This window comes from Desmodus rotundus, chromosome 8 (genome assembly GCF_022682495.2).
Source record: "Desmodus rotundus isolate HL8 chromosome 8, HLdesRot8A.1, whole genome shotgun sequence".
Lineage (NCBI taxonomy): Eukaryota > Metazoa > Chordata > Mammalia > Chiroptera > Phyllostomidae > Desmodus > Desmodus rotundus.
In genome coordinates this window covers 134,462,482-134,482,362 of record NC_071394.1, presented here as the reverse complement: position 1 = coordinate 134,482,362, position 19,881 = coordinate 134,462,482, and the positions used below count along the sequence as shown (strand labels likewise).

Here is a 19,881-nt window from a genome sequence, read left to right as displayed (position 1 = left end):
GGCTGACTACAGACGCATCGCAGACGGCGCACCCAGCCTTGGCCGTGTCAGTGCTGAGCCCTCAGGTTCTGAGACATCACCTGCACTACGTCCACAGCCACCTTTGGTCCCTAATAAATGCACCAGGAGTGTTAAATACTGCTGCTTCCAAAACATATTCCAGAATTGTGCTTGGGTCGGGAGTGAGGTAGGATTATTGCCACGAAGTAGGAAGCCAGGCCCGTTTTCTGAGCCTCCCGAGAAGGGGAGCTGAGACCTGTGAGCTGCGCCCCTGAAGCGGTCAGACAGCCGGCAGGACTGGAAGGAGCGGCGCAGGCAGAAGGGAAGGACGAGGGGAGCACAGGAACAGTGTGGGGACAGCGGCCAGGCTGCGCCAGTGGGCCGTGGTGGGCCGCAGGACCTGCGTGTACCAGGGACGGGGCCTCTGGGTTGGAGGGGGGCTTGCCAGTGCCCTTCCCTCTGGGTGTGGGTATGGGTGTGGGCGTGGAGAAGCAGGGAGCTGAGGCCATGGGGACTTGGGCAATCAGCACTGATGTGCGGGACGTCGAAACTGCAGAAATAAAACTGCAGCAATAGTCACCGTTGATGTTAGGAAATGCTAAAGAACTCGGCGGAGTGACTATGAGTCACCCTGAACTGGTCTTAGAATGTGAATCCTGTGGGATATGTTTAATCAATGGTGTTTAAATATTTTACATCCTTTTAAAAAAATTTTTAAAGTGAAACTGACATCCTTTAACCTCCTGCAGAAAACCCGTTTGCCGGCGACGTCATCTTCCCTGGGGAGGTGAGCTTCACCAACCTGCAGCCCAACCACTCGGCCGTGTACCAGTGTGAGGCCTCCAATGCCCATGGCACCATCCTGGCCACCGCCAACATCGATGTCATCGGTGAGGGTCCCGGGCAGGCCATGCTCCTGCCGTGGCCCGAGGGGTGGGGATGAAGGCTGAGCTCAGCAGCACTGAGTCCTCCACACGTGAAACCCGGGGCAAAGCAGGCCTTTGGTCCGGCCCCCAGGCCCCCGACTTGGCTGCAAAACCAGACTCTCTTGCACGTGCTGCGTCGGAAGCACTGCTCACCTGAGAGCAGCCTGTAGCACTCGGCTCCTTTCCGTTCACACCGTACACACGTGGCTGCGTAAAGAACATTTTGACTCGCAAATGGTATTTCTTACGTGAACGTTTAAAAGCATTTCCGTGATTTTCAAATAGATATTTCTCCGCTGATTCAAACCGACGACGGAGAAGACTACGCTGCTGTGGTTGGGTCCAGTGTGTCCCTGCACTGCGACTTCTTCGCGTCGCCCCAGGCGGTGGTGTCCTGGTAAGTGGGCACGCCCCTCCTCATGGCAGTCCACGGGGGGCTTCCCGGGCCCCTCTGTCCACCCTCCAATAGGCCGCCTGTTTCCGAACGGCTGCCCTGCTGGGCGCCTCGGAAAAACGGGGTTGCACCCGCCTCCCCGGAAGCACGGGCCACACCTGCCGAGTGTGCCCAGGCTGGGGAATGTGGAGAGCCATTTCTGCCCGTGCAGGGAAGCAAAGAATTGAAGGGGTTGTGGAAACAGGTTTATGGATAGAGCTGTGTTTCTCTCTGGGTGTGTCTAACTCATGCCTTCCTGGTCGACATGCTAGATAACGCTGCAATGATTCTCTAAGCCCATGTCTCATCCCAAACACGCGTGAAACTTCTCCGGCAGGTGCTTTGCACTGAACTGCGCTGCGTGGGGTCAGAGCCTGTCCTTCCCTCCCTGTGGGGATGTTGCTCCTCACGGAGTTTTACTGCATTGGTTTTGATTTTTAAACACCCTCTAGAAGTAACTGAGGCTTTTAAAGGTTGAGTGACCTGCCCAAAGTGATGCGGAGGGTACGTGGCACATCGGCATCCCCGCAGATGGCCTGGCCTTAGGGGTGAGGGGGACAGACCGTCCCACGTGCTCCCGGTGGGTGCCCACGCCCCTCCATCCCAGACAGGCCGAGAACGGAGCCGGGGCAGGTGTCCTACCTTGGGGCAGGTTCAGCCGCACGCAGCAGGGGACCGACTCCGTCCTTCGAGAGGGTGGTGCAGACGCAGCAGCTGCCAGCAGACTCCCGGGCTTGGCCTCGGCAGGCTGTCTTTTCGGCTCTCTTGGTCTTTATTTCATAATAAATAAGATCCTCCATTAAAATAGTATCAATCTTGATTACTGGACATTTTGGCATCCTGGGAAATCCCTTGGGGACAGCCAGAGTCCTGTGAAATTTGAGCTCCACGGCTGCCCACTGGGACTCGTCCAGGCTGTGGCGGCAAAGGCCTGGAAATGGGGTGAACGCAGGGGAAGTGCCCCGGGGCTCACAGGGGTCAGCAGAATCCACGAACGGGGCAGGAAAGACTCCTGGCCTGTAAGGTCTCCTGGGGCCCTGGCTCCCCCCGTGCAGCAGAGGGTGCCGAGGGGTCACGACCACGTTCAAGGCCACACTTCCTGGCCCAGGGCCTGCGGCCATCACGGGTGGAGGGGTTCCCACCCGTGAGCCAGGAAAGATGCACAGTTGTGCTCTGCGCCCAGATGCCCAGCTGCACTGCCAGCGTAGAGACACTGAGCCGAGGCCCGGGGTGTGGACCCTGGTCCTCCAGGGACCCTCTGTTGGGGCAGATGAGATGGTCCCGTGACCCGTGGGAGCATTGCAGAGGGTCGGCCAAGCCCCCGGAGAAGGGACAAGCGTGCGTGACCTCAGCGTGCGTCCGGTCTCACGGCCTGTGCTGACCTGTGCCTTCCGTCCGCAGGCTGAGGGTGGAGGAGCTCAGGCCCATTGAAGGTCCGCGGTACCGTGTCTTTGACAACGGCACCTTGCAGGTCAGCAGAGCCACCGAAGAGGACGCTGGCTCCTACACTTGCTGGGTGGAGAACGCCAAAGGGAAGACTGCGGTCACAGCCAGTCTGGACATCCGAAGTAAGTCGATGTTGCTCTCGCGGTGTGTGAGTTCCCCTGCGGGTCCAGTTAGTCTTCGTCTTCCCACCTGAAAGGCGATGGAAGTGTGAGCGCTCGCGCAGACCCCTAGATCGAGTTCTGTCTGAAAGACCCCAGTGAGAGAGCCCAGGGCCTGCGGCAGTGTTTGAGGGGGGCAAGGTGTGCTCGGGGTGACCGGCAGCATCTGACACGTCCTGTTTTGGTATTTCTGTGTGTCTTATGTCAATGACCAACTCAGCATGTTGTTACAAGTTATCAACTCTTTGAGCTACAAAGTCACGAATAAACAAAGAATTCAGCTCCTTACGACCGGGGCGTGGCGGGTGGGGAGCACCCTGTCCGCTGTTTGAGTCGGAAGCGGCGTGTGTTTGTCTGTTCGAGCCCTGGGCGCTGTTAAGAGTCTCTGGGGCCTCAGCAATGTTTTGATTTTAAAGTCGCTCAGGAAAACAGAGAAGAGAAGGGCGTCACACCATGTGTGGTGAGGATATGCTTTGGTGACGTGTCTCAGGGCACGTGTGTGTCACCCATGCTCATACCTTGGTGTTTCTCTCCCCCCACCCCCCACAACACACGCTTCCTCCCTCCCTCCCCCCTCCTCCCGCTCATTCTCTTCTCTGCGCCTCACCTGTGTCCCAGTGTCTGCTGCTTTCTCTGCCCTCAGCTGCCCGGCCCGCACCCCAGGGACCGCGTTCTTGAAGCACTTAAATATTCTCTCCTGTCGGCTGCTCCACTCTGTGTCTGTCTGCATTTTCAGTGTCATGTGCCCTTGTGCAAAGTGCCCCTTCGAAGTCACGAAGATGACTCTCTCTGCTTCACGAAGCCGGGCTACATGCAGGGGGAGCGACTCAGCCAGGTTCAAAGTCAGGGTGAAGCCTGGACTTCACAGGACCCTCCCAGCCCAATGTCCCCTGCCCCCAGTGCCGCCCACGGGGACCTCACACCGCAGCTTGCCAGAGAGACGGTCAAGTTCGGGAACGGCGGTCTGCCCTGACGTCCATTTAACGTGTCGGGGACGTGCAGGAGCCGTGCCGGCGCAGCATTAAGGGTGCCCTGTTTGCGTACAGAGGGGCAGGTCCAGGGACAGGGTTGAATGGGAGGCCGAATAGCGCAGTGGTGGAAGGCATGAGCTTTGGTCTCTAGTGGGCTGGGGTTCAAATCCTTAGCGCAGCCTCTTACCAGTAGGAAGCTCTGGTGCCAGTTTCTCTCCAATTACTTTCTCCGCAAAGCGGACATATCAGCACTCGTCGAGCCGTTCGAATTAGGAAACGTCTCACTGTGACCATCTCGGCAGAGTCCTGAGGGGCAGAGTAGGTGCTGTTAGAGAGTGTCTGTCATTGCGAGACGGGCTTCCGACTTCGAACTTCGAAGGAGGAGGAGAGTGTTCAATGACTCACCGGAAGTTAACTCAGTTTGTCAGTCTCTGCCTCCTGAGCCTGGGCTGCCAGGTAACAAATTATCAGCACTTCCCCTGTAGCCAGTTCCGTGAGTGACAGGTGGGGAGTGACATTCAGGACAGACCTGTGCAGGGGGGAGGGGGCGGCCCCTGGGAGTGTGAGCAAACAAACGCCACGGGGAGCAAGTCCCGTCCCTTCCAAGTGGCCTTTGGGAGCAGGGTGCTGTGCTTCGAAACAGTCGGGAGGAAGCACTTCCCAAGAAAGCCGCAGTGCCCGTGTGTGAGCCTCAGGCTGTGGTTACCAAGGGTTTACAGTGAAAAAGGGTTGTCGAAGCTGCTTCTGTGACGTTGTAAATTAGCTCACAAGGATGTAGGATGTATGACATAATCTTGCTCACCATCACCCAGCCTCCACGACGCCCAGTTCACGGCCAATGTCATTGGTCTGCACCTACACTCACTCTCCTTCTCCTGGGGTTTTTCTTTTCTGATTAGAGTCTACATTCAGTATCACATCAGTTCCGGGTGCAGCACCGTGGCCGGACGGCCGTGCACTCTGTGAATCACGTGCCCCTGGGCTCCCAGTCCCCGCCCGGCACGGTCCTTCACTTTCCGTGACTGCCCCCTAACTCCCGTTTGTGCCTTTTAATCCCTTCACCTCTCCCCCACTCGTTTACTTCTAAACATCGCTCGCCCTAACTCTTTCAGCAAGCAAATCAACAAGCCTGCTTTGAGGGCCTGTGTATGCACCAGTGCAGCAGAACAGGCCCCCGGTGACCCCTCGCCCAGAGCCCGGCAGGAGAAGCCAGGCTGTTTCTGTCTCCGAGAGGCGTTTGCTCGCACTCCCGGAGCCCAGGAAGCAGGGCACTCGCTAAGGCGTTCATTTTGCACGTGGATTCACTCTGCCCGTGGGCTTTCTCGGCTGCCCGGGCCGGGGTGTTTGGACGTCGCAGTGGGCGGCGCCGCTGAGATGGAGCCGTCCTGCCGGCCGCTGTGGCGGGTCGAACCGCAGACACGTGGCCTTTCTGACCTGTGCTTGTTTGGTGAAAACAGAGGCTACCACGGTCCGGGTGTCCCCCGAGAACCCGCGCGTGCCCCGATCACACACGCTCGAGCTGCGCTGTGCGAGCCGCTGCGACCCGCACCTGGGGCCGAGTCTGACGCTGGCCTGGAGCAAAGACGGGGACGCGTTGCAGACCAACGGCACCGAGGACGGCAGGTGGGCAGGCACTGGTGTGGGGACAGGTGTGCCGGTGTGAGCAGCGGGCTCAGCACGGAGGGGGCCTGTTTCAGGCCTCGAGGGCAGACGGGCCCCGCCTCACCTCCCCTGGCCCCTAGGTTCACCCTGTTTTCGTGACCAACTTTCTGTATCATGTGGACCATCCTGTTCACAGTGAACAGAAGTCACTGCAGGTGCCTGAGGCTCGTTTCCGGCCACGGGGCTCACAGAACTGTGGGCACAGGAGGAGAGGAGCTCAAAGGGGCTGCCCCCTGAAATTCTGGGTTCTTAGGACCTGGCCTTGGGGCAGTGCCGGCGTGCGCAAACCAGAGCTGTTTTCACGGCCAGCCCAGCCCTCAGGGCTGCTCCAAGTCCACCCCCTGCCTGAGGGGACGGCGACCTTCTCCCTTCACCCCACCACCCACTGAGTCGGTCTCACTGGCAGGACCTGAGCCTGGTGGGGACCGGTCCTGCTGGACAGACTCGGCAGGCAGGTGTTGGCACCTTCCCGCCCGTGTGCTCAGGGTGAGGCAGAAACAGAGTGTGGGGAGGAAAGTGGGGGCGGGTGGGTGCTGAGTAGCACCAGACAGTGTGAGAGGCATCAGGAAGCTCGCGGGCCCGGTGCCCCTGCCTCCTGTGGGTGACTGTGCTGGGGGGGGAAAGAGTGCTGCTGGGGGAGGCGACGAGCTCACAGCCCCTCACCCAGGAAGGCGGCCTGTTCAGAGGGGTCGCTGTGTGGTGTGCTCTGGTGCGGTGCCAGGTGGGCACAGGAACAGTGTAAACCGGAAGCGAATTCACACCGGGGCTCCCCCACATCGACACAGAGGGCAGACTCCGGCTGGGAGTGCTGGGGAGTCATGGGTGGCCCATCCGGTCACCGGTGTGGGGATCGGAGGCCCCGGTGTCTCCTCAACGATGGGATGTGGTGAAGCTGACTGCGGTGGGAAGCGGTTTTCTGCATTCAGTCTTCTCAGCGGCTCAGGGGTTTGGCATCAAAATGCTGCATTACCGGGGTCTCTCTGCCCACAAGGTGGCGTCATGCATTTCAACTAAGTAGCTCACTGCTGTGTGTGTAGTTCGGGTGCAAAACTACTTGGTTTTGCTAACAGCACACAGCTATGGAAGAAGTTACAGTTTATGTAAAAGGTTTTCATGTAGCGAACTCAGTTGCAAACTGGCAAAAACAGAGGGCAGGGTGGAAGTGCCCAGCAGGGATTTACAGAAAGTAGGGCTGGGCTGCCCCCTGGAGTTCAGAGAAATGCCACTGGACATCTGTGTGGTCTGCTGGCACGTGGAGGGCTGAGAAGGGGAAACTGGTCAAAATAGGAGCCGTCCGACCCCATCTGGGACACGCTGGCTCCGTGTTGCTGGGAGCAGCTGCCCGTCTTGGTGTCCCGGGTGCTGGGTGTCCTCCAGGCCTGTTGCAGCTGTGGAAGGGCCAGCGGCCTCCTCGGATGCACCTGAGCACGCGGCCTGTCTCCGAGTCTGGCACTGCCCCCGGGGTTGGGCTCGGCCTTGAGAAACAGAACGGGACAGAACTGCTCCCTTCCCTGGCTGTGCAGACACGTGGCTGCTTGAGTGACACTTTCATCCTGGTGTTCAGTGTCGGCGTCCTCCAGTGGAATGTGCCTGATATGAGCCTGCTTTTCCATGGCGAAGACGCGTTTTTGAAAGGGCCGCTTCTGTTGTGTGGGCCATTCCTCTCGTCACACGCTGGCCTTGTCCCTGCAGGGTGGTCCTCGATGGGGCTCGCCTGACCATCTCCAACGTCACGCCGGAGGACCAGGGAGTGTATTCCTGCGCAGCCCGCACCACTCTCGACAGTGTGGCTGATGAAACGCGAGTGACGGTCCTCGGTGAGCGGCCCCGCCGGTGGGAAGTCTGTCCGTTCCTCCCCTGCTACAGGTCAAGTTAAGGCCGTGGTCATTTGAGCCCTCGCAGGTGTATTACTGGTTTGAATTTCTCAGTTTAGTAGTAACCCCACTTTCTCCTCTCTTTGAAGAAGTAAATTAATGCTAATTTCCTGTCCCTCCACGGGAACCAGCGCCAGCGCACTGGGAGGCAGGCAGTGCTGCGGCCAAGACGGCCGAGCCCTGGGGCTGTGGGCTGCCCCTCCCGGAGCGCAGAGAAGTGGGGCTCCAGAGCAGAGAGGCTAGTGTGGGGGCTGGGGCCCAGGGGCTGCATGGTGGACATGCTATGACCCGGGGGGAGGGGCTGAGCCCCCAGAACTCCAGAAGGGTGGGGGGGGCTGCAAGCCTTCTGCAAGGCACTGCCTTTCACTTAGTTTTCAAGTGATAACCCTGATTGGAATGCGGGCGCACGCTGACTGTGCAGGCAGGCAGCTGCCCGAGTCCACCCGTGGGCGAAGTTCTGGGACCATCTGTGGGCCCCCTGGCCGCTTGCCTCCCTGAGTGGTGTGCTATCTGTGACCCGGACCGGAGGGGACACGGCCCAGGGAGGAGGAGGCTGGCTGAGGGCCTGAGCGAGGGGCGGCCACGCAGCTGCCACCTGCGTTTCTCACCCTTCGTCTGCCACCAGATGTCCCGGATCCACCCGAAAATCTGCGCTTGTTGGAGAGACAGAACCGGAGTGTGCGGCTGGCGTGGGACGCTGGGGACGACCACAACAGCAACATCACCGGTAGGGACGGCCTGGGACCACAGCGGGTGGCCCTTCTTCCTGAAATGGCCTCTGAAGTGGTGTGCACTGTGTCCACGGCCCCTGTGACGTGAACACTCTCGGCTTGCCCCCGGTTTCTCCCCCCAGAGTACGTCGTGGAGTTCGAAGGAGACAAGGAGGCACCTGGCAGGTGGGCGACGCTGACTGTGGTCAGCGGGGAGGGGACCTCGGTGCTGCTCCCGCTGGCTCCGTACGTGAGGTACCGGTTCAGGGTCGTCGCCGTGAACGAAGTGGGCAGGAGCCGCCCCAGCAGGCCCTCTGATCACCACGAGACACCGCCGGCAGGTGGGTCGCTGGCTTTCCCGCCCGGCGTCCAGCCCGGTTGTTAGTCTTAACCCGTCCTTGACTTGGTCTTTAAAAAGAACAGCTAGGCTGGCGTAGGACCTCAGGTTTCCCCAGTGCAGAGCTCGAGAAGCTGTGCGAATTGACAGCGCACCACATCTTCAGATCCGACCCGTCGTTGAGAGTCATGCAGATGCTGGGCACAGAGCGTGGACCAGCGGGCTGGGCGGAGCAGACGTCCCTCTGAGTGACCTCTGGTAGCTAAAGATCACGTCGCGGTCACATAGAAAGTAAGGTCGACAGAGAAAGTCCAGGATTCCACCTCCTGAGATAAAACTTTGACTCACAGGAGGCACCTTATTTATTAAATTGTCAGTGTATCGAGCATCATTAATTTCAAGCATCTAGCTCTTTTTTTGTCTCAGCATCTCCCTAAATTCCCGAGGCACACTTCTCATACTGAAACCCCAAGGGCGGCAGTGCTCAGGTCTGTGCAGGGCTGAGGGGGCCCTGGCCGTGGGTGTGGCCGGGACATGGGCCGTTTTCCCGGCAGGAACACATCCGCCAGCTGGCGCTCCCCTTCGGCTGAGAAAAAGCGAGTGGAGGGCTTACCTGACCCAGATACTTGTGTGATCCGAATCTCGGTTGCACGCGGCGCTGACCTGCGTGCTGAGCCCGTTCTCATGAAATAGGTCCCTCTCGGTAGGTCCAGGACACGCGGCCTGCGCTCCCGGCTGTTGATGTCAGTGCCTGGTGTTTAATCTCATTGGCTGAGAGGCGGATGTTCACAACGTAAATTCCTAATGATGATTGTAAAAGAAAAAAGTAGAGCAGGTTCAAATTAAAACATATCTTTTTTAAAGTAGGGTTATGATTTTAAAATTCATGTTCTAAATTTAAAGAGGTTTAAAATCGAGATAGTGTAGGTAAACCATCTACTGTCCGTGAGACTTCAGGAACCACTACTTCACCCTTTAAAATAAAATACCTTAAAGCTGCCCCATGCGAGGTGACGGACGGGCAGCCCAGTCGTGTGGCGGCAATCCTTTCGCAGCGTGCACCTGTGACGGAAAACGTATGGCCGTGTTTGTGTATGTGCTTGTGTCAAATCGCTACACTGTATACCTTGAACTCCCACAATGTTGCATGTCAGTTATATTTCAAAAATGCTGCCTTAGGTCTTTGCAGGAACTGAGCTCGATAGAAAGTAACACCCGTGTCAAGGTCGCTGAAGCCTGTTTTTCCGAGGGGGGCCGACCCGGCGGTTCACGTGTGGACCGCCCGGTGGGAGGAATAACGTCCTGCTTCCGGTTTTCCAGCTCCAGACAAGAACCCACAGAACATTCGGGTGCAAGCCTCGCAGCCCAAGGAGATGATTATAAAGTGGGAGGTGTGTATTCTTTCTCTTCTTTTAGGTTTGTTTGCCAAGTATGCTGACAGAACAGTATTTTTAAGCAAAAGGAGCTAGGATCTTCACGTTACATTATCACACTTCACAAATACATTTTGTGTGGTTTGAGGTCATTGGGATTTCGGTGTTGTGAGATCAGGTTTTGCAGTGGTAGCAAGTTAAAGGGGATGCAGATTGGTTTGATTATGATCCGTTGCCAAAGGTTTCAGATCCCTAACACTTTCGTAGCTGGTGTTGTGAGTTTTCTCCCGTTCAAGCAGCACTGGAAACCTTGACCTCGCGCTTCAGGCAGGTGTGTGGTCTGTTAAACATTACAGACACCAGAGGAATGGCTCCCAAGTAGCACCACCGCCAGCACCCCCGCGCTTCTGTGCACTCCATCGGACCCCGGGGCCGGCCTGCTCAGGGCAGCACCAGCACCTGGGTCCACGACGGGGCCCACCCCCGGTGGATGGCCTGTCTGCCCGTTACCACACCAGCTGGACGCTGGCACAGATGTCTTTGGGCTTGGGACACGTTCCCCGTATCCCTGTTAAAGGTTATTAAAAATAGGCTTTTCTCTTTAAATAAGAAAGGGGGGCCCTGGCCCCCTGGCTCTGTTCGGGGCCTCCTTGGGAGTTTGCTGTGGGTTCTGTCGGCCCTCGTCCGAAACAGCACGCAGAGAGTTCCTGCCGTCTCCTCAGGTGCACGTGCCAAGGGGGCCCGCCAGGCCAGTCCGGTCTTTCTTCAACGTGTTTCCGACACGGCACGGTTCCTTTTATGGCCTGCCAGGGAGCTCCAGCCAGCGTAAGCTAAAGCTGTCTGGCAAACGTGCCGGCTGTGACATCCCTGTGCGCAGGGGCTGGGCTCGGGCCCAGGACAGCGCGGCCGCGGAGCGCGGCGCGGAACCGGAGTCCCGGGGCAGTGAAACTTCCCGATGAGTGCGGGAGCGACCCAGGCCGCGGGGCATCTCAGGGTTTTGTTTTTCTTTGTGGGTGTGCTAGCTAACAAGAGCGTTCCCTCTGGAATAAATGTGGACTTGAAGTTATTTTTGCTGGCATAACACTGTGTTTTCAACTTAATTCCAACCAGTGCCTCCAGTAAGTACTTAAGTAAAATCGGATGGAGTCGAGAAATCACAAATCCCGCAGGAGCCGAGTGCATGTAGTAACACTCCCGAGTCACGCCTGTAGACGGACAGTCACTGCTTGTGGAAGCGAGCCCTGCCGTGCGGGACTGAGTCACACCTGAGCGCACTTTGCACAGCTGACTCATTTAGATGCCCATTCCCACGTTTGCAAAGGGAGCAGGGTGGCTTACGTTACGTCGATGATTGGTGACTTAAAGTATCGCTCAGCTAAAGACAAGAACAGAAATAACCGACCTCCTGTACTAGAAATTCCACCACTAAATATTCCTGTACAGCAAAATAAAGCGTGTTTTGGGGGGAGGTTCTTAAACGGTAACAGAATAGTCGGGGAGCTGGGACGTTATTTTATTCCTGATAGGAGCTACCTCTTCTGCGTACTAAGGTGGAAACATGCATATTCTCTAAAAATGATGGTTAATTTGTTTTTCTCTTGGACAGAAGGTGCAGAAGGCTGGGGTCGGGGGAGGAGAGGGTCTGGTGAAAGGCCAGGGAAAGCCCACTCATGGGACCCACAGCCACTTCCTCCCCGGGACCACGTGTGGGAGCAGAAAGGGGAGGTGCAGGCTGAGCCTGTGTGGAATTTATTAGTAGATTCTTTCTTAAGAAAAGTGAGACTTGACCCCAAGGATGGCTTCCAGGCATCGGAGCTGCAGTTCTGAGGACGAGACGTGGTGCGGGGCTGACTGTCTAATGAACAGAATGGCAGGAAGGCTCAGCCTGTTCCAGCGTGAAGAGGGGACTGCCCCAGCGAGGCGATGTGTCTGTTCAGCCTTCCTGTGCCGTGCAGGCTGGGCCGTCGCCGCCCTGACCTAGTGTGTCTCCATATCCCACCCGTTCCAGCCCCTGAAACCCATGGAGCAGAACGGCCCAGGCCTGGAGTACCGCGTGGCCTGGCGGCCTCAGGGCGCACCGGTCGAGTGGGAGGAAGAGACGGTCCGAGAGCACAGCCTGCGGGTGATGACGCCGGCCGTCTACGCGCCCTACGACGTCCAGGTGCAAGCCGTCAACCGCCTGGGCGCCGGCCCCGAGCCGCAGTCCGTGACCCTCTATTCCGGAGAGGACTGTAAGTGACGCTAGGGACGGTGGCCCTCACGTGGATCGTGTCCCCTTCCACGCCGTGTCCAGCTCCTCTTGCGCGAAGCGGGTGCGCGCCGTGGGCCGTGCGGGGAAGGCCGTGCAGGCCTCCTTCTGGAGGGTCCGTGCAGGCGGAGTGGGGAGGGAGGGTGTTCGGGGCTTCACTTCCCGCCTTCCTGATAAAGCGGTTTCTGTGCTGACGCCAAAGGCCTGGCCCTCCCCTCGGCTGGCAGGCAGCACGATGTCCGAGGGCTCCAGCGGTGTCTGCCCTCCCCGTCGAAGCCCTCCTAACGCCTGCGCCCCACCCCCACCCCCGTCCGTGCTGCTGGAGCAGAGCACACGTGAGCACACGCGAGCACACAGAGTTTTGAGGTGCTGGTGGTGGGGTCATACCGTTGAATACCCGCACGATCCTTCGGATGGGCCTGACCCTGCTCTCCGCGGACTCCCGGGACCCCCAGAGTGACGCTTTCATCCGAGACTAGAAGGAGGTCGAGGATGGGAAAGGACCCACTCCTTACTCACCTGCTGTCTGAACTTTTCTACCCGGACTTGGCAGCTTGTCAGGAGGGTCCTGTGGGCGGGGCCGGCTGGGCCCTTCTAGGATCAGCTCGTCTTCACCGCTGTTGCTGTTAGTTTACTAACGGTCCCAAGTAATTTCGGTCACGGCGCTGGTTAAGTTCCCGTGCCACCGAAGGCAGTGGCCCCCGGAGAGTCGCTGGGCCTGCTGTGGGGGTTCAGTCCACAGGGCTGAGTGGGCTCCCTTCTCCGAGAAACCCCCTGGGCTGGGACGCCCCTCGGGGGGACCTGGCTCCACAGCAGTGCTTCTGCGTGACCATGTGACGGGTCGGCCTCTGAAGAGGGTCGGAGGTCATCGATAGCTGACCGTCCTCTCTTGCTCTGCAGATCCCGACGCGGCCCCGGTGATCCAGGGGGTGGACGTCGTGAACAGCACGCTCGTCAGAGTCACCTGGTCCTCCGTCCCCAAGGACAGAGTCCACGGACAGCTGAAAGGATACCAGGTCTCCGCCCCGGCTTCCCGCCCCCTGTGACGGCGCCCCGCGCGGGCGAGGACTGCTTCTGGGCCCTGGCCGGGCCCCGTGGGTTGGCCGGTTGCAGGTTCAGTCCCTGGTCGGCGTGTATGGGGGGTGACCAGTCAGTGTTTCTCTTTCACATTGATGTGTGTGTCTCTCTCCCCCTTCTTCTTTCTCTAAGACCAATAATCACTTCCTCAAGGGAAGCTTTAAAAAACTTAAAAGAGGACTGCTCCCGGAAGGAGCCGAGAGAGCCTCTGCCGCCGTGGCCAGCGCGGCAAACGCTCCCGTCCTTGTTGCAGGTCACCTGGTGGAAGACGAGGAGCCTGCTGGATGGCCGGCTGCTCCCCAAGGAGGCGAGTGTGCTGCGGTTCGCGGGGCAGAGGGGCTCCGGGATGCTGCCCTCGCTGGAGGCCTTCAGCGAGTTCCGCCTCACCGTGCTGGCCTACAACTCCAAGGGCGCCGGGCCCGAGAGTGAGCCCTACACGTTCCAGACGCCGGAGGGAGGTGAGAGGGGGCCGTGCGGAGCGGGGACGGCTTGGGAGGTCCGAGCGGCTGAGTGGGACAGGCCGTCGGTGTGAGCGTAGCCCTGTGAGTCAGCGTCTCGGCCTCTGTGACAAGCACAGCCACGGAGGCTTCGGGTGTTTGTTTCAGAAATGGCCCCAGTTGGGAGCGTCTGTTCTCGGTCTTGTGTTTTCCAGTACCCGAGCAGCCGGCTTTCCTGAAGGTCGTCAAGGTTGACAAAGACGCGGCCATGGTGGCCTGGGGGCTGCCCGAGAAGCTGAACGGCAACCTGGCTGGCTTTCTGCTGCAGTATCAGACGAGTGCGTGGGAGCTGGGGCGGCCCCCGTTGGCGTGTCCTTGCATGCGTGTCGGGCGTGGGCTTGCTCTGCGGGAGCCTAGGGGCCGAGGCTGCCGGTGGGCCACCTCCCAGTAGCCTGGGCTCCGCACCCCTGGCCGGGGGCGGCGCAGCCCACTGCCTGCTGTATGAACAGAGTTCTGTCGGCACACGGCCACGTCCGTGTCCTTCAGGCGGTCCGTAGCTGCTGCTCACTATGGAGTCCCAGCGGAGTAGCTACACTGGAGGTGGCGGGCCGCCGGGGTCGATATCCACAGTGCAGCCCTTTTCCGGCAGGTTTGCCACACGCCGCTTTAGTAAAAGCCGCCCCCCAGAGGGCGCCAGAGACCACGTTCAGTGTGCATTCCTGAGAGGCCTTCGGCCAGTGGCTGGTCCAGATCTAGGCGAGGGGTCTCTTCCAGTTGGGCTCAGTTTTCCCATGCACGGCCCTCATCCCGGCCTCGTGGAATCAGAGAGCTGGTAGCTACGGATGTGGCGGGGCCTGGCACACCACAGGCACAGGCACAGGCGCGGGCGGGGCGGCTTGAGTGGCCGGGTCTGAGCCGGACGGCGCTGTCCTCTGTCTCTCAGTAAACGACACGGAGGAGATCGGGGAGCTGCACGACATCAACGTCACCGCCCCGGCCAAGCCCAGCTGGCGCCTGTCGGGCCTGAGCGCCAACACCAAGTACAAGCTGTACGTGCGGGCGTGCACGGCCCGGGGCTGCGGCAGGGCCGTCTCGGAGGAGACCGCCACGCTGGGGGATGGCGGTGAGTCGGGGGCGTGGGGCCAGGGGCCGCCGCCATGATAGGGGTGTGCGAGCTGGTCAGTGCACGTTAGGGATGACGTGACCTCTGTCCAGCTGCTGGACACAGGATTCATCTTCCCTGTTTGCGAAGTTACGGATTTGCACACGACACGGCGGCCACTGCGATTTCGCTTCCCTGAACTAGGGGGCAGGAGGCCATAGCGTCATCCATGAGGCCCGGAGGAGGGTGTCTTCCTTCTGGAAATGTCTCCACACGGAAGCGAGGCCTCTTGCCTGGCGCCACACTGACTTGCCTATCAGTTTGTCTCCCTGCCCAGCGGTTGGCGCCAAGCACCTGACCTGAAATGGTGGACAAGTCTGCTTTCATCTGCCCAACTTTTCCCATTTAATCGCGTTTTTTCTCCAACTCAGAACCCCTGTCCTCCCCATGTTTTCCTCCAACTAGTGCGTTTAGTGGTGGGCTTGCTAAACTTTCCTTAGAATCAGGGGGATGTGGGAAGAGAAACGAGAGAGTTGAGCGAGACAGGAAAACCCATCAGAGGACAGAGGGGCCCCGTGGGAGCTCTCGGCCGATCAGGCTGGAGGGCGTTTGTGGTCAGGAAGCGGGAAGCGGGAGGGGCCTTTCCCCAGGAAGGGGCTGCAGGCGTTCTCCCTGATTACCTTTCGGTTGCCACACTCTGCTTTCCAGGTTCACCGCCTGCGGGGGGAAAGATGGAGGGAGCTAGTTAGCTTCTCTTCTGTGTGGCGTGGACCGGTTTGAATGAAACACCTGCTTCGCTCTAGTTTCAACAGCTTGTGCTACGTAACATTCTATTAATGTTTCGGCTGCCCAAAGTCAGACCTAATTGCCTTCTTGCCCCGTGGTGGTCGGTCTCCGTGGCTTTGCTCAGCTAACGCAGTCGGCCTTGCACTTCCGTCGGTAACGGGCCCTTTCACCAGCAGAAGCCCTGCACCCGGTTTCTAGTCCAAAACTTAACACGCAACGCAACATCCCACTGAGAGCAGTTTCGTAACCCCCAGTGCTCTCGACACATGGAGTAGATCCTATCTCCATAAGTTAATACTCCCTGGTTTTCATTTATTCTGTTGATTCTTAGCAACGTATCTAAGGAAGTTTTTTAGGTGTTTTGTTGCAAGGTCATGCCTTAAATGTCTCTTTTAATTACACGTGACCCATATTTTTATCTGCAACTAGGACTTTTTCTGTGAACATGTCGGCTTGGCCTTGTGTTTTGGAAAGTATCGTTTCTCAGAACCCTTCCCAACCTCCGTGCCGTCCTTTCCCTGCACTCGGTGCAGCTCGGGGGCCTGTGAATGTCCCGCATTCGACACAGGACCGAGCCCTGACCCAGGCCAGCCGTGCTCGTGGGGGAGAGCTGGGAGAGTGGCCCACGGTTCGGTGGGCGCGCACTGCCGATTGTGAGCCTCGGTGGCCATGCTCAGTCCCCTGCTGGGTTTGTCCAAGTCTGCATGACACAGGATGGCAGGGCCCCGTGCTCTGACGTCTGTGCTGGGCCCTGAACCCCTCGCTCGGGCGGTTCTTCCGTCCGCACGTCACCTGCACAGGGCGTGAGTTAAGTTCACTGCACTTACTGACTTCCAGCGAGTTAGGAAAGAAAATGTTGACTTTACTGACCTCCTGACCATTCGGGGATGGACCGAGGATGTGTCGCCACCCCCGGCTCCGGTAGCCTCTCGTGACGTCCTTGCTTTCCGGTGATTACAGCCTCTGTGCTTTCACTGTGTGCGTCTCTCAGGCACAGGGACCGGGAAGACCTCAGGAGGAGTCAATGTCACTCAGAAGGGTCACCCGCTAGAGGCCCTCCCTGCGCCCGGTGCCGAGCCCGTGGTGCGCCTCCTGACTAAGACCTGGGTGGACAACAATAGCATTTTTGAAGATGTGGTTGAGGCGAGAGGGAGAGGTGAGGAGTGGGGTCGCGTGGGGCAGCCCGAGCCGGTCCCCTTGTGTCCCGAGTGTAGAGGGTGTGCTTGTCCCCACTCCCCGTGTCAAAGGCAACGGCACACAGTGCGTTAGCCAGAGAAGAGCAGCCTCGGTTTGTTTCGGCCCTTCCTGTTTCCAAACATCCAGATGAAGCCAAGGTCCCACTTCCTTTATTGCTTCTGTCGCAATAGTTGCCTAAAAACATCTCCCGCATATTAACGCCTGCCAGTAACAAAAGCTAGACAGAAAAACCAGATGCACTAGGATGCACAGAACGGCCGCCGCGACCTCCCGTAACCTGGCGGCTTCTGCCTGCGCTTCTGCTGTGTGTGTGGAACTTGGACGCCTGCCCTGTCCTGTCCGGTTTCCGTCCTCAGACTCAGCGCGGCTGGAGAGGCCCTTTCTCAGCCAAGCACGAGCCTTTGTCGGGGCTCCTCTCCCTGTCCTCCGGGTCCCCTTCCTCTAGGGTCACTCGAAGGAGAACCAGAGCTCTTGTGTGGGTTTAGAAATGCTGTTTAGTTCTCCCCAAGGCCGGTGACTGGTGCTCAGGGTGTGACTTCTCTGTGCGGCAGAGTACGCTGGCTTGTACGAGGACATCGCCACGCAAGGCTGGTTCATCGGGCTGATGTGTGCCGTCGCCGCCCTCACGCTCGTCCTGCTGACCGTCTGCTTCGTGAAGAGGAACCGAGGCGGGAAGTACTCAGGTAACGTCCGAGCTCTTTTAGGTCTGGGGCAGCGCCACCCCCTGCGAACAGCCCGGGGGTCCTTCCGTGGGTGGTGAGTACGTGAAGAAAGAGTGGCGCATACGGGGGGGAGCCCCCAAAACAGAATCTCCTTATAAAAATTGTGTACTTATTCACATTTATTTAAATTTTGGTCACCTTCAAAGTTCCGTCCGTTTGATACAATACACCTACTGCGACATTTTTCCCACCGCTCAACACAGTTTTTGATCAAAATCATTGATTTTGACGCCGTTTAGTGCTCCTGCCATTTTTTGTTTCACCTCTTCCACATCCGTGAAACATCTCCCTTTGAGGACGTTTTTCATCCAGGAAAACAAGCAAAAAAATGTCACTTAGGGCAATATTGGGTGACTAGGGAGGGTGGGGCGTGGGGGTAGTAGGGTTTTTGGTCAAAAATTGCTGAACTCTCCTTGAGGTGTGGGCAGGTGCACTCATGAATCTCACCCATCATGAAATGGGCAAAGGCTTTGAGAGTCTTCAAAAAACACTCGCTGAGGCCGAACACCGCCCGCTGGTGCACTGACCCTGGGGGTTCCTGGGGCACGCACCCCCGGGGCAGCCTGCATCGCAGGGGGCCTGCCCTCCACAAGGTCATCCAGTTTTCACACCCCCACGCCCCCCCGGATTTCCAGGGAATACCACTCAGCCAACATGGGTGAGTCTAGAGAGCGTCACGCCGAGTGAAACCAGGCAGATGAAAAGGCCAAGAACTGCGTGATCTCACCGTGCGGGGGATATAAAACCGAACGCAACAGACGAACAAATGAAGGTGTTTTCAGTTTAATTGTTATTCTGTAGCAGGCTCTCCCCAGAGACGCTGTTACTCCTTCGACTGCACGTCTGGGTCCCATTCATATCCGCCCAGTAGACGTGCAGCATCGCGGGAGGGAAGTCGCTCCCTGACGCCTGAGCAGAGGGGGCCTTGTCTCCTGTGGTTCCTCATTTCTAGTTTCCCCCACCAACAACGGGCTCTCCTGAGTCTCAACGCTTCCCAGCTTCTCCTTGGAGTCTGTGAACCTCAGAGACGTCGAGCAGACTCACTAGGACCGCACAGGTGTTTGTGTCTTACGAAGAAAGGAGGCCTCTCGCCAGGTTCAGGACCCCGGGACTTTCTGCAGGCGTGACTCCCAACCGCACCGCCCCTCGTGCGCAGGCTCAGGGCCAGGCATCGCGGGGCGTGTATCTCAGCGCTGCTGTGTGGGGAGGGGGCGCCGCCCCGAATGCGTGGTGCGGGGTGCACACAGACCGCCCGGCTCCTGTGCGGCGGCTTGGACTTCGACTTCATTCCGTGTCCCATGGGTTGTGTCTTGTTCAGATGTGCGTCCTGTGCTTTTGTCGCCGTCGTTCGTTCTGAGTGTCTGCAATGCTCCGCGCAGGGGAGAGGCTCCGCCCACCGCTCCCCGTCCAACTTGCGGGAGCCCACAGGCTGCGATTCCTCCTGCGGGTGTTCATTGGCAACGCATCATGTGTATCAAACTAACAAATGAGCTTAACTTCTAAATTTTTGTAAAATTACATGGGGAATGTAGGCAATGACACATCACACCTTCTCCCTACGAAGACTGAGTTACTGTGCGTAGATTTTCAAGGACTGGCGAGTGTTCCGGGCAGTTAATTGGAAGCCTCACAGAGACCTACCTGGAGCTCCCTTTGGGGGCTCGCCCCCTCGCTGTGAGGCGCGGCCCTCTCCAAGTTCTACAGGAGCCTCTTCCCGCGGTGCCCGCGGGGGAGACGGAGGTCCACACCCACACCTTGGGGTGGCCAAGGGGCCCGGCCTCTGCAGGGCGTGAACAGGGAGGAAGCCCCTCTGTCCGCAGTTTCCTAGTGGGACAGGCTAGGCCCTCTCCATACTGCTGTCCAGGAAAACCCACCGCAGACGCCACTGTCCACGGCTGCGCACCTCTGCGCTCCTCAGTGCGGTGACGCAGTGCGGGTGCGGCCCGCGGCGTCTCCAAAGAGGTCAGGAGAGCGGCGTGTGCGCTTGCTGGCAGCTGCTCAGCCCGACTGTGGTGCACAGCCGCAGCCCGTAGGGGAGACGCTCCATGTGCGAGGGTTTGCGATGTCCTGGAACTCGATCCCGAAGAGGGAGAGCCCGGGAACCCTTCTTTCCCGTGAGGGGTAACTGGCGGGGGGCAGACTGGCCTACAGGGATCCCGGGGTTGTTGCGCCGGGGCGTGAGGTCTGCTGTCCTGACAGAGGCCTGGCGCGGCTGCCCTGTCTGTAAGTCCGGTGCGTTACTCCTCCTCTCTTTCTCCCAGTGAAAGAAAAGGAGGACCTGCACCCGGACCCGGAAGTTCAGTCGGGAAAGGACGAGACCTTCGGTGACTACAGGTAAACACGTGTCACCAGGCGACGTCGCCGCCCTGGCCCCCACTCGCCCTTAGATGGGTCAGCATCTTCCTCACACTCTCCCCCTACC

At 58.8% G+C, this 19,881-nt stretch overlaps 1 protein-coding gene across 7 annotated transcripts in view; it reads left to right on the top strand.

Moving 5' to 3' along the window:
• The window catches only part of CHL1 (cell adhesion molecule L1 like), a 104,784-nt gene that overhangs the window by 81,335 nt on the left and 3,568 nt on the right, over window positions 1-19,881 (top strand). For 6 of the 7 annotated variants that reach the window (XM_053929886.2, XM_053929889.2, XM_053929884.2 and 3 more), the window contains 16 exons: window positions 750-890; window positions 1,212-1,323; window positions 2,761-2,927; window positions 5,392-5,557; window positions 7,289-7,413; window positions 8,096-8,197; window positions 8,324-8,521; window positions 9,838-9,908; window positions 11,899-12,121; window positions 13,039-13,154; window positions 13,469-13,673; window positions 13,868-13,990; window positions 14,596-14,775; window positions 16,532-16,696; window positions 17,289-17,420; window positions 19,721-19,793. In XM_053929886.2, coding sequence (XP_053785861.1) covers window positions 750-890; window positions 1,212-1,323; window positions 2,761-2,927; window positions 5,392-5,557; window positions 7,289-7,413; window positions 8,096-8,197; window positions 8,324-8,521; window positions 9,838-9,908; window positions 11,899-12,121; window positions 13,039-13,154; window positions 13,469-13,673; window positions 13,868-13,990; window positions 14,596-14,775; window positions 16,532-16,696; window positions 17,289-17,420; window positions 19,721-19,793 — 2,299 coding nt within the window. The remainder of the gene's footprint in view (window positions 1-749; window positions 891-1,211; window positions 1,324-2,760; window positions 2,928-5,391; window positions 5,558-7,288; window positions 7,414-8,095; window positions 8,198-8,323; window positions 8,522-9,837; window positions 9,909-11,898; window positions 12,122-13,038; window positions 13,155-13,468; window positions 13,674-13,867; window positions 13,991-14,595; window positions 14,776-16,531; window positions 16,697-17,288; window positions 17,421-19,720; window positions 19,794-19,881) is intronic. The other variant, XM_053929890.2, reaches the window with a different exon arrangement.